This window comes from Dermacentor albipictus, unplaced genomic scaffold (assembly GCF_038994185.2).
Source record: "Dermacentor albipictus isolate Rhodes 1998 colony unplaced genomic scaffold, USDA_Dalb.pri_finalv2 scaffold_25, whole genome shotgun sequence".
NCBI classification, from domain to species: Eukaryota; Metazoa; Arthropoda; class Arachnida; order Ixodida; family Ixodidae; genus Dermacentor; species Dermacentor albipictus.
In genome coordinates this window covers 4878821-4892852 of record NW_027225579.1, presented here as the reverse complement: position 1 = coordinate 4892852, position 14032 = coordinate 4878821, and the positions used below count along the sequence as shown (strand labels likewise).

Genomic DNA, 14032 nt, shown 5'->3' with positions numbered 1-14032 from the left:
TTGCGTAGGAGGGGGCATATGTTTTGAGGCCAGGTTGATGAACATGGTCGGCAGGCCGGCTGCATGTTCATGCAGCAGTTTATTCATCTGGTGGTTATTGTGCGCCTTAGATGTGGTGGGGTTGAGCAGGTGCCGGAGCAATTGCCAGGTCTTTTTAGTGCTGAGATTTCCATGCGCTCCTTCGCAAACCTGAGTCCATTGCTGTGCCGCCAATTTTATAGCGTATTGCTGGATTTGAGAGTCTAATTTGGCGATTTTGATTCGGAGTTTGTGATTGCAACGTGCTGTTACTTATTTCTTAAGTAAGGCTTGCTTCGCTTCCCAGTAAAGAAGCTTTCAGAATAACATAAGGTGGCGTCACCGCAATGAAGGCTTCCTTACTGAGGTAAGGAAGGTTTTATTGTTTGGCCCGCAGACTAAGATAAAAATCTAAGACATGAGCTGCAAGAAAATACCCATATTTGCAATGCGGATCTCCCCCATGTCCGATGCAGCGAAGACATATCTGAACATGCACATTGGGACGTTGTGGGCTCGGCAGCACTGTGCAGAGACTAATTATTCACCGACATTCCTTCCGAGAAGTGTTTCAGCTTTATTAGCAACCAGGTTGCTGGCTGCAAACACCATTGCACATGGAGTTCCAGAGCAAGCAATGTACTAATCTCTACAGCCACCCTCACAGGCTACGCAAAAGTGGCGTGCTTCTCAGTGTATCTTTTCACTTGCATAGAGTTACATGTAGTATATCTAATGTCGGTCATCCCTCTCTTTCCCTGTCATTCAAAGCGCCTAATGTTTGCTACCCAGGCTGTAGTCCCATGCGGAAAATGCACAAAGTAGTATGAAGAAGCATCAAGCTGCATATCAACCGCCTATTTTCCTCGATGCTCCAAATGGAACAGTCATTGCAGAGATTGGGCACTGCATGAAAGATCTTTTACATTGTTAGATGTGGAGACCTAGATATTTCTCACCTATCTACTTTTTTACGTGTTGTATACAGCTATTTACCTCAGCTGTACCATCGAACATAAATGTAATATGTAATTTACCACACCTGGAAAAAAGATCTGACGCACATGGAAGTCAATGTTATGCGAGACATTTTAAAAAGGAGTAAACGTTATGAATTTAGTAGGTAGCTGACTGTGCAGTATATTGATGTTAGTGGGAGCGCTTTAGAACCAGATGTTTGTGTGAAGCTAACATTTGTGCGAATGTGATGACCGCGGCAAGGTGATGGCGGTGACGACAGTAATCTGACAGCCATCTCTGGCGAAGAAACGTTACACGCTATTCTGTTACGACCCGGGACGAACCTGAAGACTTAATAGATGCCACATAATATAGGTCGTAAAGCGCTAACTAATATGCATGAAGAACTGTGGAAACAGGCGCGCTGTCGCTTTTAGCGCTGTATGCGGGCTGATTATTTAGGAGTTTTTCAGAACTTTAAAAATTACCTTAGTCAGATAGCAGAATTATTCAGGGGCAGATATTTCTTGCACAAAAAGTCTAAACATCTGGCTGACCAGACCACTTTTGTAAAACCACAAATGCACGCCGTCTACAGTTTCTGATCAGTCTCTGAAGGCTTTCCATTTTTTCTCGGCTGCAACAACCTCCGCATATATATTAAAAGGCCTAGGGGAGGGCTCTTGCTTGCATCTGTCACAAATAGTGTACGAGGTAGAAAGCTGAATGACATCAATGCCAAGGAAGTTTCTTTAATTGAATTGAAATCATTTTGCCCTATTACATGGCGAAACTCTTGATAAATATATCGAAGTGGCTGAAAAGGCAGCACAGTGATCCTGACCACAGCATGCCGCAGCGACAGCGAACTATCTTTTCCTGTACTATTGAGGTAAAAGGCCCCAAGTATCGCTTAGCAGTTGCAGGATTACACACTTCATCCTGTATGCAAGCAGGGGACATTTTTGAGCACATGGACACAATACATAAAAAATCGGCAACTGCTGGAAAATTCTGTTTCAAACCATGTAAACTGGGAACACTAGGTTTCTTTTTGCCTTCACGGAGAGCAACGGAGTTCTGGAGTCTGGAGAAAGGCGGCAAAGAGTTGGACAACATCATCCATACTAGAAGCCCTTGTTTCCATGCACAATGCTTAAGTGTTTACAGGAATACTTTATTTACAACCTATTGTGGTGTATTCCGAAAGCCTGAATGTAGTGCGAGAGACTTGTCGGTAGGCACTTTGTTAAGAGAAGTGAGGGCAGGGCCAGCACATAGCCGAACTCCCAGATTTGTTTTACTGAAGGAGCCACACAGTATCTTAGGAGTTCAGATTATGTGCTGCCCCTTCCAACTTTTACTCAGCAGGTCTTAAAGACTCGGCACATTAGGAACTGCCGAGTAGACGAGGTGCCGAGATGGACTCCAAGTCATGGTCGGAGGCTCTGCAGCCGCACTCGGTCAGTCCAGTGGCAAATACTGAAGCTGGTCTTGCACAGGCTCTTCCATGGTCTCTGGGTCCACAAATTCATCTGCGAAAATCAAAAAGAATGAGCGTGTGTGCAATGCACAGAATACAAAGGTCATTGGCTTCATCAGTGAGGTAACTAAAACTGTGGGCGAATGATATGGCAGATACACAGTATCTCTTTTTGCATCATAGCTGAAATAAAGCTTGCTGCAGGCCGCACTACTGCCAAAAGTTGACAAGCCGATTCCAGTGCCCACTTTGATGGTCATGAAGTGTAACCAAGAGACGGCGCACCAGTCCGTGCAAGGGAAAATTCTTATCCTAATGGCTGTTGTAGAAACCTAGAAAGAGTAAGCGTTAGCATGCAGATCAAGGTAGGAGAGCTAGTTCCCAGTGTGTCTGTCACGCTGCACACATTATACTAAACATAAGCAAAGCTACCATTCACTACATCTTACAGCGCTGTATTACTAACATGCGAATTCAATAAAAAAGCTAGGGCATGGAAGGCAGCAGTGTGCGAATATCCTAAACTTTGGATGTTCTATGCGAGAGAACTCACAAAAATTGCTGTTGGTCTTCTTTTATATCAGCTTCGTGGCAGTACGGCACTAATATGCGGCGAAGCATTCAAAATGTACTGTAGTGAGGCATATGTGCCTTGCAGTGAAGCACGTCAAGGTAAGAAGTGTGCACTGTGGCAGGGCCCCTGGTGGTGTTTATGGCTACATGACACTATGAGCTCAAGTGATGCCTGCCGATGTCAGAAACTAGTATGTCCAGTGAGCAACTCTTTATTGTGTGTGAAGGAGTTGCGATATACAGGAGGGTGGTCCTGATTATGTTCAGCAGCTATCCTTTCTTCACAAAATTAAATAACTGCAGTTACAATGAGGTCAAGCAAAAGCAATGCACTACAGAATTTTGTTGATCACAAAGCCTTATTTTCTTGTTGGTTATTTGCTGTGCAATAAATGAGCTTTATTTTTTCGTACTTCCGGTTAGAAAAATACAATTCATTTTTGCAAGACCAATGGTATTCGTTAACTTAGTAAAAAAAATATTCGACTAAACTCCCACCTGGTTTTCATAATTTGAAGTTATTTCGAAATTGAAATTTTGATATTTGCACATCCCTAATAATAACGAACATGCTACCTGTTTAAAAAGCTGTGCCTTGTTTTGAGTTGAGAATTTTCTTCACTGATGGTCGGAAAGTGGCGTCAAAGCATGTCTCTGGCACTCTTTGCCTGCAGCACTCATAGTCACTAAGGCAAATTTATTGACACTTTTAGCCAGTGCCACTTTGACAACGTGCTGCTAAATGCCAAAGGAATGTGCCACTTTGGATTGATGGCAATGTCAAAGGATAAATCAGTATGCACACTATTTAATGTGTAAAGAAAATAGTGGTTGCAGATCAAAACCACATAATTAATAAGTCATTTACCAGAAATTCTATTTAATCAGGAAGGTGAAATCAAGCTTTCATTGATTCACGACGAAATTTTAGCACTAGAACTAAATAAGCACGAAGGCAGAGAACGCAGCATATGCACCTACTATAACTGAAGGTTTCTTTCGAAAACTTGCGCCTGCGCTTACACGCGGAGAAAGATTAAATAACATAAACAAAACACTAAGAAAATGTGTGTCCGTCAAAGAGAGCTTGATCACAGACTAAAACATGCTATGAATATCTGTCATACCACTCCGAAAGTTTTCTCGTGCAGCGCTAGAGAGGGCTGGTTGGCACATCTCGTCCCATTTTTCTTAATAACGTATGCTTCACTAATTTCCGTCATCTCGTCCATGTGTCGGAACAAAGCCAATTTATGCCATAAATATGATGTGCAGCCGCAGTCTCGCCAGGTGGGAGGAACAGATTGGTACCTTCGTTGCATCAAGGTGTTTTTTCGACGCACACAACATGCCACTAGGTTCGTCCCATGTGCCTCAGAGGTTTTATACTCTATTCTCCTCGCGTGTGGTAAGATACTCGACCAGATATCAAAATGACGCTCTTTTTTAGATTTTAGTGAAGCATTTGACAGAGTAGTTCATTATAAACTGGTTCAAAAACTTAGTGAAAATAATATTCCTAACATTATAGTTTCTTGCGTAGCAGCTTATTTATCAGATTGCGTGCAGTTTGTCTCAACTGAAGTTAGCAGCTCAAGAAATCTTCCCGTAACATCCGGTGTACCCCAAGGTAGCATGCTGGGGCCCCTGCCGCTTCAACTCTACATGAATGACATTGTCACCTTTGTTACACAAGTTACACAAACTAGATTGTGGACGACTGCGTCTTATTTTGGAAAATATCTTCAGTACATGACCAGACCGAGCTTTATTTAGGCTTACAGAATATACAAGCATGGGGTAATAGGTCGAGCATGGTCTTGAACAAAGGCAAAACAGTCTGTCTTTGTTTGAATCGCAAGAAAATCCCTTTAAAATATGAATACACGTTAGCCGCTTCACCGTTAAAGAAAGTTGAATATTATAAGTACCTAGGCATAACCTTTTCTAATAACCTTTCCCGGAATGCACGTATTCGCAATATTTGTAGTTCTGCCTTGCGTAAGTTTTGCTTCTTTAAACACAAACTGAGAAATTCACCTGCCAGCAATAAATTGCGAAATTTACTTTCATGAGGCCTAAACTAGAGTACGCGTGCGTTACACGGCATCCATACGCTCCACATAACATTAAGGGCCAAACAATGAAATCTTCCTTACCTCAGTAAGGAAGCCTTCATTGCAGTGAGGCTACCTTATGTCACTCTGAAAGCTTCCCTACTGAGGGGCCCTCGGTGAAGGCTTCCTTAGTGCTTCCTCAGCATAAGGCAGCTCCAAAGCTACCTTCATGCGTCCTTACGCCGCTCCTGGCCCTGAACGAGCGCTTCACCTCACTGGTTAACCACGTGACCTTTGCTTGCGCATGCGCGCTGTCGCCCACCTGCGGAGAAGCGCGAGCACGGTACGTCTTGCCAGGCATGTTCGTTTCAGTCACGCGTGTGGCATGAAAGCATTGCTAGGTGTTGCTAGGCGTTGCACGATGCCAGCGTGCCAGCGTTGATGGAACACATCAAGTTTTGCACTGTAATGCGCAACTTTTTTAAAGCTTAATTAACAAAACTAGAAGAAAGTGTCCACGCTTCTCTATATTAGCTCTTAAATTTAAAGCTTGTGAGACGATACAACATTTTTTACTGAATAATGGTGTTCGCGTAAAGCTTTTAAGAGATGATCTCGAACCCAGGCACGCGGCAACCGCTCCTTACGCGAGGACGGGTGAACGGAGCTTTCAGAGTACGCTTGCTTCCTCCATCCGTCCTTCGCTGTAAGGAGGCCTCACGTAAGGTTAGGAAGCGCTCTAAGGAAAGGAACGTTTTATTGTTTGGGCCTTAAGATGTTGTTATTGACAGGATTTCAAAATGCTTCAATTGACGGACGTAGAGATCACAGCAGAAGCAGCAGCCAAACGAAGATGCTGCCAACGTTGATCCCGCAAGCGCTGATATTGCCTCGCTCCCGACTTCAACTGGGGCTGCGGCAGCTTTGGCCCTTCTACGCCGCTGTTGCGGCGCAATAGAGGACACTGGAATATCATTTATAGTTAATTTAGACTATGTTGACGACTCCATGTTTAAGCACGCGGCTGCCAATAAGAAACAGGCTACACTGCTGCAGTACTTTCAGCCAAATAAATAAATACTTTGTGTGAAGCTTCAAGTGAGTATTTACATCACCATGATCGGGGCGCGATCAGGGATCGTTGTTCAGAGCCCGCATTCAGTTGAGCTGCGCGCCATCGGCCTAGGCCATGCCAAGTTTACGCGACTGACGAAGTCGGCGCAGCCTAGGCTAACTGCGGGAAGCGCAATCGCCCGCGCGCTCCCGGCCTAGGCCAATTGCAGGCAGCACAACCAAATTTTCGCTCCGAACAATGAACCCCCATCGCGCCCTTGCTTCACTGATTGAATCGCAGAAGTTCTTTACGATTTTGTTCGTGAATTTATATAGACAATTCTGGCTATACCGAACTTTTCGATATCTAGAGGTTTGATTGTATGTATGTTTCTATAAATGCATATTTTTGTATTGCTTGGCTTGTTTCTTGTTTCGTACACTTGAGTGCGCTTCCTGCAAGTACCGATATGCGGTTCGCAGTATTTTATAAAAAATAAAACAAAATTCGAGGCGGTGATCTAGATACTGAATGTGTGCAAGCTGCTACATGTGGTGGTTTTGCGTTTGCCCAGATGCGGAAGAAAAAAGAAGATCGAACGCAAACACTCAGTATTGTGTACAGTAGAATCCCGTTCATAAGTATGGGCAAAAAAACTGAAGAGAAACAGCACTAATTGGGAAAATGTAAAACCCGAACTCTCTAAAAATTTTGGCAGACTCAATTACATCTTCAGAATGCGAAGTGTAGCGCGAATAGCTGCAGCACAAGGTAATGACGTATGCAGTGCCGGTGAGAGTGCGACTGACCAGCGTCTTTTTTTTCATGGCTTTGGCAAGCTTATCCTCAAACTCGACCCAAGTCAGCAGCTTCTTCATGCAGAGTATATTGGCGGGAAGTTTTGACATGCCCGCCCGGCAAGAATCGTTGTGGCACAAGACGCTGACGCGTCTCGAGCTGGCTTCAAGCGGCCCAAGGTGCGCTTGGTCGTTCCCTATGGCATAATGTTTTAAGGTTGCAATAAGAAGCCAAAACGAAATCAAGCTGGTGAGATGCGAGAACATGATGGCGCCAGAGATGTCTCCGGAGCGAAACATGACGCCCACTTGCATGCTGCTTGCAGCAGGGATTGGCAGCACAGATAAGTAATCGCTTATTAAAAGCGTGCAGTAGACTTCCAACAGCACTAATCTACACGCTCTGTGAAAAGGATAGGCAAGGATGCTTATTGCAACAGGGTTGCCAGTGACAGTAGTGAATGCAATGTATGATGACCCGCGGGGTAGTTTTCTGGTAACGTAAAGGCAAGTTGAGGGTGTGTAGGCATTTTCCCATGACATGGCCGAGTACTGCAGGGATGCTGCCATGGCGAGCAGCCTACTGCTCTTGACCACATGTGTGCACTTCTTCCTTGTTCACATGAGACCCAGAGGTCAGAAAACATTTACTATCACAGTTTGGCGATGTACTGAAAGTTGATGCCAGAAGATTGTTTTCAAGAAGCATATTACCTGGTAAAAAAGAAACGTAACTGGATTGGTGTTCTAGGCTCAGGCATGTTGACGTCGGGAAATCGTAAGCGATGGGATCACATCAATGATGTTCTACTGTATTGTTTGATGTAACTGTTGCAAATAACGTGCTTATGTTTTCTCTTCCCCATCTTAAACTAATGCAGATGAAAATGCCAGACTACTTCAGGAGCGTTTTTACTTGTGCATGCTTAGCCTCTGTAGCTTTCCCCTCATTGGCATAGAAAGTTTTCACAAGCTTCCAGGCTGCTACGTAAAACTGTTCTCTGTGCAGTGATTTGTTTTGCCACCACTACTATTCAGCACCTGTGTTCAGGTTCTCTGTGGATATATGATCACGTGCACGCTAACCACAAGTCAGCTCTCATTTAGTATAAAGGATTCGCCAAGTATAATATGCATAGAATTGAACATGCTCTCAGGAACGGAGGAAGCCTAAAAGCAGTGAAGAAGAAACTAGGAACAGGCAAGAATCAGATGTATGCGTTAGGTGACAAAGCCGGCAATATCATTACTAATATGGATGAGATCATTCAAGTGGCTGAAGAGTTCTATAAAGATTTGTACAGTACAAGTGGCACCCACGACGATAATGGAAGAGAGAATAGTCAAGAGGAATTTCAAATCCCACAAGTAACGCCGGAAGAAGTAAAGAAAGCCTTGGGAGCTATGCAAAGGGGGAAGGCAGCTGGGGAGGATCAGGTAACAGCAGATGCGTTGAAGGATGGTGGGCAGATTTTTCTAGAAAAACTGCCCACCCTGTATACGCAATGCCTCATGACTTTGAGCGTACCGGAATCTTGGGAAAACGCTAACATAAACGTAATCCATAAGAAAGGGGATGCCAAAGACTTGAAAAATTATAGACCAATCAGCTTACTGTCCATCGCCTACAAAGTATTTACTAAGGCAATTGCAAATCAAATCAGGAACACCTTAGACTTCCGTCAAGAAAAGGAACAGGTAGGATTCCGTAAAGGCTGCTCAACAATAGACCATATTCGCACTATCAATCAGGTGATAGAGAAATGTGCGGAATATAACCAACCCTTACATATACCTTACATTGATTGTGAGAAAGCATTTGATTCAGTCGAAACCTCCGCAATGATGGAGGCATTGCGGAATCAAGGTGCAGACGAGTCGTATGTAAAAATACTGAAAGATATATAGCGGCTCCCCAGCCACCGTAGACCTCCATAAAGACAGCAACAAAATCCCAATAAAGAAAGGCGTGAGGCAGGGAGATACGATCTCTCCAATGCTATTCACGGCATGTTTACAGGAGGTATTCAGAGACCTAGATTGGGAAGAATTTGGGATAAGAGGTAATGGAGAATACCTTAGTAACTTGACATTCGCTGATGATATTGCCTTCCTTAGTAACTCAGGGGACCAATTGCAATGCATGCTGACTGACCTGGAGAGGCAAAGCCGAACGGTAGGTCTAAAAATTAATCTGCAGAAAACTAAAGTAATGTTTAACAGTCTCGGAAGAGAACGGCAGTTTACGATAGGTAGCAAGGCACTGGAAGTGGTAAGGGAATACATCTACTTAGGGCAGGTAGTGACCGAGGATGCGGATCATGAGACTGAAATAATCAGAAGAATAAGAATGGGCTGGGGTGTGTTTGGCAGGCATTCTCAGATCATGAAGAGCAGGTTGCCATTTTCCCTCAAGAGAAAAGTGCATAACATCTGTGTCTTACCAGTACTTACGTACGGGGCAGAAACCTGGAGGCTTAGGAAAAGGGTTCTACTTAAATTGAGGAGGACGCAAAGAGCTATGGAAAGAAGAATGATGGGTGTAACGTTAAGGGATAAGAGCAAATTGGGTGAGGGAAGAAACGCGAGTTAATTGTATCTTAGTTGAAATCAAGAAAAAGAAATGGGCAGGACATGTCATCAGGAGGGAAGATAACCGATGGTCATTATGTGTTACGGACTGGATTCTAAGGGAAGAGTAGCAGGGGGCGGCAGAATGTTAGGTGGGCGGATAAGATTAAGAAGTTTGGATGGGAAACATGGGCCACAATTAGTACATGACCCGAGGTAGTTGGAGAAGTATGGGGGAGGCCTTTGGCCTGCAGTGGGCGTAACCAGGTTGCTGCTGCTGCTGCTGCTGCTGCTGCTGCTGCTGCTGCTGATGATGATGATGTCAACCCGGGCGAGCCTTGTATACCCATGGAGGAAGCGTCAGCCGAGGCGGCGCCGTCCTGCCAATTTCAGCGTTCGGGCACTGTGTGGGCGATCCCCGCACGGAGGCGACGTTGGGGAGCGCTCGCAGTGGTGAAAGTTCGCTACCGCGTCAACCGTGGCGGCGCATCCGCAATGGGCTTCTTTTAGGTTGAAAATGAAGCGCTTGGGTGGGCGTCATCAAGCATGAGGTGCTCCGCCGCATACGCAACTGAACATTTTTAACCATTACTTTTTCTTCACTTTTGAAAGGTTTCTTCACTTTCGTGGTTTTTGGTTGAGGCATATAACCGGTTAGTACGTATTTTGCCCACGTCCTCACCAACCATGAATTAACGAGGTTTCACTGTATATTTATCATAATCATCATCATCATCATAAGCCTGTTTTACGTCTACTGGCGGACGACCGCCTCTCCCTGCGATCTACAACTACACCTGTCCTGCGCCAACCAATTACAACTAGCGCCTGCCAATTTCCTAATTTGATCGCTCCACCAAGTCTTCTGCCATCCTCGAATACGTTTCCCTTCTCTTGCAAACCATTCTGTAATTGTAATGGTCCAACGTAAGCGTTGGACTGGCGCATTACATGACTTGCCCAGCTCCATTTCTTTCTCTTGAATTTAATCAGAATACCATCTATATCCGTTTGCTCGCTGGCCCATACCACTCTCTTTCTGTCTTTTAAAGTTATGCCTAGCAATCTTCGTTCCATCGCTCTTTGCGCGGTCCTTGTTTTCATCTCTGCCCCATATGTCAGCACTGGTAAAATGCACTGACTGTACACCTTCCTTTTTCAGTGATAATGGTAAGCTTCCAGTGAGGAGCTGACAGTGTCTGCCGTATGTGATCCAACCAATTTTTATTCTTCTATGAATTTCCTTCTCATGATCAGGGTTCCCTGGGATGATTTGACCGAGGTAAACGTACTCCTTTACAGACTCTAGAGGCTGACTGGTGATCCTGAACTCTTGTTACCTTGCCTGGCTATTGATCATTACCTTCGTCTTCTGCGTAATAATTTTTCAAGCCACCTCTTATACTCTCGCTGTTAAGGTCCTCAATCACTTGTCGTAACTCGTCGGCATTGTTGCTGAATAGAACCGAAGGTTGCTGAGATATTCGCCGTCGATCATTACTCCTAAGCCTTCCCAGTTTAATAGCTCGAACACTTCTTCCAAGCACGCCATGAATAGCATTGGAGAGATTGTGTGATACGTTTCGCTTCGTGAACGCGGGTGACGCGCGAGCATGTGTGTGCTATAGTGCACAAGATGCTATTGGCCCTCGGTGCACCTTGAAACCTTCAATGTCCGCATTATAGATTGTATTCAAGACGAGGCTTGCTCAGGCGTGCCACACGCAGCAGCCGTAGGCCGCAAATGGTGGACTAAAATTCCCCCGGTTGTAATCATTTGCTTACTATTTAAATTACCTAGCCTGGTGTCAGCATGCAAAGGTAACCAGAAAGTGTCCGCACTGGATGACCGCAGACACTCACTGCAAAAACGCTGGCATGACGAATCACGGCGGTGGCAGCAGTGAGCGAAGCGATGTTCGTGCTCTATATCGCTTCAACGCCAACTCAACGATGAGAACACAGCGCACACAAAGCTACGAGCCGTCGACCCACCTAGACTGTGCCGCCAAACAAGATCGGTTCCAAGATAAAGCACGCGCGACCGCACCACAATGCCTCCACCCTATCAAATACGGTGCGCTTCCTCTCTTTGCGCATGCGCGATTAAGCCGCCATTGTTGGCTCACCGTCGCATGCTTTCACTCGCACAGACAGTGTACAGCACCCAAGGACGATGTTACGAGACAAAGCCACCACGTGTGCATTGCAAAGAAAAACAGTAGTGACTGCCTGCTCAGAAAAGCAGTAACAATTGCCAGAGGAGGTCAACCCAGCACGCATCCGCCTGCCTTCCTCATCCGTGACACTTGGCCTCATTTCTCCGCCTCCACTTCGCTCAACGTTACCTACGCATTCCCTAGGTTGCAATACTTTGCCGAATGCTGAACGCACTCCTTCGTACTATTCCGGCATGCGATTTTCTTCCCAGCCAGACACCTTCCTCGTTAGCTTGCTTGACTGCCTCAATTAAAAACCACTGATTTGAATAACTGGCCAGTTGAGCTTGCGATAACATGAGAAAGCAGTTTTCGTAAATGGCAATCAATTGCGGAGTGTTAAAACAAACACGATGACTGACGTTCCCTTTCTACTTATGGCATGTTACAATTGCCTATAGTATGGATCATGGCAGGCTGCTGAATTGCTAGAATGAGCACCCCTCTCTTGAAGGTCTACAAGCTGGCTATGCGGGTGGCTGCAAAGCTTGAGTTCGCAGTAAATATATTTAATAGCAACTCTGATAGCAATGCACAAAACTTATGTGCAAGTACGTCCGTCGTATGGTCGGCAACTGCCATGCAGGAAGGTAGCTCCCTTAACTGTCTGTGAGGCGGATTGGTAAACTGTTAAGCCTAATGCGTAAAAGCTTGCTTTGCTCGCATTAAAATGGCTTGGTTGGGGGCTTGACAAGGATACCACTCTGCTCGTGGCACTCTGCTGCCGTACTCCCTACAAAAATGCTGCCAGCTCGGTATTGCCTGTGTTCTATCACATGACGATTGGCGATGCTAGAGCCAGAATTGCTTTACACCACTTTAAAAGGAAAATAGAAACCTCGTAGTGCACATTTTACGTAGCATTTACCGTGGCGCACGCACTTACAGCGGCACACGTAGAAAGTCAGAAATTTGCACTTGACAGTGCGCGCTATGCAGTTTACTTATAACGATATCACTTATAACAGTATGTTGGTTACAAAAATAAGGCGATGTTAGAGTGTGAACTTGTACTCTAGGACTATGCGATCAAAAGGCAACCAGTGAAACGCCGTCATACAAATGCTGGATATGAGTAAGTAATCTAACAAATTGAGGGAAGTTCCCCTTGAAGTCCCTCAGGGATTGGTATTGCAGTGCATGCAGTGATCAATAAAACGAAATATTGCATATAACAAAGCTATTTCGGCTCCACATTCCACTTATGTTATAAGGACATTAAAACAATCAAAATTGTGTTTTCCACGCAGACTGAGGTTGGCATCTGCGTTGCAAAGTTCCCCTTAAATGAACGATGCCGAGACCGGGCAAAAAGTTAAAACAAATTGGGGGGGTTTTACGTGCCAAAACCACTTTCTGATTATGAGCCACGCCGTAGTGGAGGACGCTGAAAATTTCGACCACCTGGGGTTCTTTAACGTGCACCTAAATCTAAGTACACGGGTGTTTTTGCATTTCGCCCCCATAGAAATGCGGCCGCCATGGCCGGGATTCGATACCAAGACCTCGTGCTCAGAAGCCCAACACCATAGCCACTGAGCAACCATGGCGGGTAGGGCAAAAATTTGCCTACGCGAGTTTTTACGTGCCACTAATACCGCGCAGCGTATCCTAGCTGTGCGCTGATCGCGAAAGCCTTGTAGAGCATCGCGAGTTTCAGCAGCACACCAAAAAAATGGTACCAGCTGCTTTGCATAGGCATTGCCCGCAATTGTGCGCAATATGCATCCCAATGAGAGACGGAGAGAGAAAGCCAAAAGTGAAACTGACCTGCGCAGTGGTGCCCGCCTTTTCTATTATCTCTCTCTCCCTCAGCAAGAGTTGAAATGAGCCGTGGAAGAAGGCCCGAAGCAGCGGACAACCCAGTTTGTAGAAGATGGCACCACACAGTGCAGAGCTGTGTCGCTTCAGACAAAGCTGCGTTACTTGTGGCAAAGCTGCAAATTTCGCAAGTATGAGCTAGTGCAGTCAACAATAGTGACGATTCTGAAAACCAGAAGCACTGCGATCATGAAGGCTGGAACCCGCGGTCATGGCGAGTTACAGAAAAAGGGTAAGGGATCCCTTTCCCACCATTAACAATTTTTTCAGAAAGGCGGGCTTTGTGCACCAGTGCGAAACACCTGGCAGCTTGTCGCCATTGATTATCAAACACGTGGTGCATCGATTCTCAAGTACAGAAAGTGATGCTTTCCACTGCACTGATATTGACGCGAAGTAAGCTGCTGATTACAGGCACAGATCACTAGAGAGAAGACAACAAAGGCGCAGTTGTGTACCGGGTCTTTCGGTGTCTTTCA

General features: G+C 45.3%; 1 protein-coding gene across 2 annotated transcripts in view; it reads right to left on the bottom strand.

The window, feature by feature from the left end:
• Positions 1 to 1762: 1762 nt before the first annotated feature.
• Positions 1763 to 14032, bottom strand: part of LOC135908423 (uncharacterized) — a 171584-nt gene continuing 159314 nt past the window's right edge. The window contains exons 11-12 of one of the 2 annotated variants that reach the window (XM_065440198.1): positions 13503 to 13669; positions 1763 to 2513 (exon numbers count right to left, since the gene is read on the bottom strand). In XM_065440198.1, the coding sequence (XP_065296270.1) occupies positions 2412 to 2513; positions 13503 to 13669 (269 nt within the window). In that variant the 3' untranslated portion in view covers positions 1763 to 2411. The remainder of the gene's footprint in view (positions 2514 to 13502; positions 13670 to 14032) is intronic. The other variant, XM_065440199.1, reaches the window with a different exon arrangement.